Raw genomic sequence first — 4174 nt, 5'->3', positions numbered from 1 at the left:
AAAAGTGTACATATTTTATACTTCTTCTTTTAACTAGCTAGTGGTTAATTTCACTATTTTAATTGAAACTAAAATTTTCACATGCAGAAAACAAAAACAAAAAAAGGTTAAAAAGTATTGATTGCTTTTTCGGCGTTTCTTAGTTGAACATCATGATGTTCTTGAAATTAAATATGCAAAACAAAAGGGTCAATAATGTAAAATATATCTATACCATATTTTGCTTTTAACAAAACCATAAGCAAAATAGTTTACACTTTACAATATTGGTGACATTCCAAAACGCATGCATGGTCGTTTCAGTACAAAAAGGCTGAAACCACGCTCAGTACTAGCTAGTATTTTTTTAACGTAAAGAACTTCACACAATATTCACTGAAATACATGCTTTCTCCTAGACTATAGGTCCTTCATAACGTACATTATAACAAAAATACCCTTTTTTTTCCTTCTAATTTTGCCCTAATTTAGCTAATAAGTATACAAAACGTAACTATAATTAACATATACATAATACATCCTTGATTTCAACTACCAAGAGCCCAAAATTGAGGAAGTGACCTGCTTGTGGAAGAGGCTTTTCTCCATCTTGCCAGACGCAATAAAAAGGTCAACACTTGAGATGGGTCGTGCAATGAATATGAAGCTTTGGTGTCCTTTGGTATGGAAGACACGATTATTGGAAACCCTTGTCCTCTACTCCGTATGGCCTGCAAAGTTAAGGGATCACCAAACATTAAAAAAGTTTCAGATATGTGTATATATATATATATGTATATATATATATATGCGCACATGCTGAGTAGGTTAAGTTACACGATTTTATGTTCTTCCCACAACTTCACAAAGGTATACAGAGAACCTAGAAGATATGATTTAGAATATTTGGTGCTTTTGCCTTTTTGAACTTTTTAGGAATTGATAAGTTGTCTATTGAAATTTTTAACGTTTAAAATTATCCCTTAAATTTAATAGAGTGTTTTATAAAGTGTCTCAAATCGACCGCTAAAATTAAGACAAAAACGCTCAAATGTATGTTTTACGTCATGTGTACATTTTGTTCTTGATACTCGAAATTCTAGTCTCTACCTTTCAATTGAGCTCATGCGATGTGCACGAGGTGTTTCCATCCAAATTTTCACATTTTTTTTTCTTTTTGCGAACACTTTACAACACCTTACTAAATTCAGTGCCAATTTACTAAAACTAAAAATTTTGAGGATAAAACTTGCCAATTAAAGAAACATTCCAGAGTAGAAGCGTTAGAAAACCCTGTATCAATTTATGTATACTACACGTTATGTTGTTAGGCATTGCATATATAGTCATACATGCAAATGACCACATATGGGTGTAAGGTTAGGCGGGGCTTAAGTTTAGCTGGGTTCGGGTTTGATCCCGCATTTATAGGTTGGTGTGTGCACGCGCGTGTGTAAGAGCCCGTTTAATTCGCTGATTTGAGTTTTTAATTTGAGTTGATATGTGACTTTATGTGAGAACTTTTTACTGTTGTGAAAAAGTTAGATGTGACTGTTCTAATAACTTTTTATTGTAGCAAAACTCGAATCGGTGAAATGAATGGGGCCTAAGTGTAGTCATAAGTGTAGCAAGTTGATCTTGTACTTTTTAATTAAATGTTAGTTATACCTTGAATGCATCTTCATCAGTTCGATCGTCGCCAATGTAAAACGGAAGGACGTCACTGGAATTGCTAAAGCCAAGGGTGTCTAGTAAATATTCCAGGGCGTGGCCTTTGTTCCATTCTATTGACGGTCGTATTTCCATAACCTGCATGCATATATATATATATATATATATATATAAACCTTTTAATAATGAAATGAAAAACTAATTCATAAACACAAGAATAATTTGGCCTCTAACATAGTTAAATTACTACTAGAATGGATGCATAGTAAAGTTAATTTTATGAGATTTTCTCTTACCTTTTTACCCCAAGCTAAGTGAAACTCTGGGTAGTTTTCAATCACAGACTTCACCTTCTCTTCCAATATGCCATAGTCCTGCCATGATTAATTTGAGACTAATTAATTTGAAATGTCTCACTCTAGGTTAATGAAAACGTTTTTAACGTTGTTGAAGAACTTTTACTCTACAATAATAATAATAATAATAATAATAATAATAATAATAATAATAAAAGATCATTGATTACCTCTTCCCTGACCTTCCGGAAATGTACTGATACACAAAATCTATTGTCTTCTAATTTGGCGCCTTGAATATTCCGGGTTTTTTCCTCTAATTTTGCGATAATCTGTCCCAAGAAGATTGTGAATTTTGTTTAAAATTTATAATGAAAGGGAAAAATAAATAAATAAAACTAAGGTAAGGAAAAGCAGTTGCCAATTTGTGGGCGCAGCTGACAATGCAATAATAATTTGGACTTTGAATTAACATTGCAATTTATTAATTAAATTAATTTTGACATTTCTCATGGAATAAATTGAAAATCACTGCAAAAGGCTAAATCATAGTAGTTAGTTAAGCTAATAACCTCTTGAATGGCAGGCAGGAACCTTTGTGCAGGTTGAAAAAGAACATCACTACTGCTGCCCTGTAATTAATACTTGTTCATTAATTCTTATAATAAGATAATTGGATATATACATATATATGTATATATATATATATTTACTGAATTCAAATTAATGCTTACTATTTAACATATGCTAATTTCTAAAGATTATGAAAAAAAGAAAGAAAGAAAAGTTTTTGCGGGAAGATATTGACCTTTTTGTCCCCGGGAATGGCATGGTTTTTGGCATCATTAACACTGGATTTGAGTGGCTTTGCTGGGGTCATAATGTCCATTCCATGGCTTCCCGCGTAATACACATTACTCAACTGTACAAATTGTTTGACCTGAAATCCATCGAAAAATTGTTATAACCATGCTATCATTATGAACAATATGAACAAAGGGTTTTATATTATAAGTTATATATATATATATATGTGTGTGTGTGTGTATGTATATATATATGTATATGTGCTTCATACATTGAATCAATGATTCAGTTTGAAGATTCGCTGGACTACTTGAGAGGTCATTAATTACCTTATCTCGGCTCCTTCCGCTGATAATTGCTGTCGGAAAATATTTTGCTACTTCACGAACTGCTGCACGCATCTGCCATATTATATACATAATTTATATCGGAAAGAAGAAAAAGGGTCAATAAAAAAGAGAAAAAAAATTAATTAATTATTGTACGGTACTGCTACACGTATACCTAATGGCGAGGCTGTTCATGGTTGAGGGAGGCACTCCTTTACAAATTTGTGACTTTCTTTCTCACGTTTGCTCCCACTAAACTTTACATTTTCTTTTTCCTATATTTTTCATGTTATTTATTTATCATAAAAATTTTACTATAAAATGATAAAAGAGCCACTGCCCATACCCTTATCTACACTTTTAGTACTTCTATGTATCCTATTTAAGTATGTGAAAGTAAGAGTGCGTTTGGTAAATAAATCTAAAATCATCTTAGAATTATATTTCTGAATTTTAGTTTAAAATTAGTGTTTGTTTATAGTGATTTTAAATCATAATTCAGAATCAGTGCTTGGTTTAAATGATTCTGAATCATAATTCAAAATCTGATGTGATGTTTTAAACAACTCAAATCATGATTCTAAAACCATTCCTTCAACTTGATTCAAGGTTATTCAAACTTATGATTCTGAATAATGGTTTCAGAATCATGATTTGAACTCAAAATTATGAATCATGGTTCTGATTCCAGAATCATAAATAGAATCACCATAGTTTAAATCCTCGTACCAAACGAACCCTAAATATCAGACATATGGAGTGGGCTGATATAGTCGTCTATACACGCTATGCATACACAAAATGCACGTGAATATAGAAAGTGTGAAAAATAATGATAAAAAGAGTGATGCTAGTATTTTTTATATAAATAGTATTTAAATGTGACCCAAAAAAGTGAATTCTTCTAATTCACTCCACGTATGTGTATGTAGTATGCACGTTTGTATGTTGTAATACTTAAAAGAAACAAAAAAGAGCCAATCATGACATGATAGCATGATTAAATACCTCATCAGACATGAAAGCAAGATCAGGGTCATCGACAATGGGTGAGAGGGTCCCATCGTAATCTAGAAACACGACTATCCTCTT

At 31.8% G+C, this 4174-nt stretch overlaps 1 protein-coding gene across 1 annotated transcript in view; it reads right to left on the bottom strand.

Moving 5' to 3' along the window:
• Nucleotides 1-225: 225 nt before the first annotated feature.
• Nucleotides 226-4174, bottom strand: part of LOC112091869 (probable trehalose-phosphate phosphatase C) — an 11857-nt gene continuing 7908 nt past the window's right edge. Inside the window, exons 5-12 of the mRNA XM_024166564.1 lie at nucleotides 4091-4174; nucleotides 3083-3154; nucleotides 2755-2886; nucleotides 2519-2578; nucleotides 2177-2278; nucleotides 1947-2024; nucleotides 1648-1788; nucleotides 226-710 (exon numbers count right to left, since the gene is read on the bottom strand). Of these exons, the coding sequence (XP_024022332.1) occupies nucleotides 528-710; nucleotides 1648-1788; nucleotides 1947-2024; nucleotides 2177-2278; nucleotides 2519-2578; nucleotides 2755-2886; nucleotides 3083-3154; nucleotides 4091-4174 (852 nt within the window). The 3' untranslated portion in view covers nucleotides 226-527. The remainder of the gene's footprint in view (nucleotides 711-1647; nucleotides 1789-1946; nucleotides 2025-2176; nucleotides 2279-2518; nucleotides 2579-2754; nucleotides 2887-3082; nucleotides 3155-4090) is intronic.

Source organism: Morus notabilis, unplaced genomic scaffold (genome assembly GCF_000414095.1).
Source record: "Morus notabilis unplaced genomic scaffold, ASM41409v2 Scaffold812, whole genome shotgun sequence".
Lineage (NCBI taxonomy): Eukaryota > Viridiplantae > Streptophyta > Magnoliopsida > Rosales > Moraceae > Morus > Morus notabilis.
The sequence above is the reverse complement of the archived record's forward strand: the minus strand, read 5'-3'. Positions and strand labels throughout refer to the sequence as shown.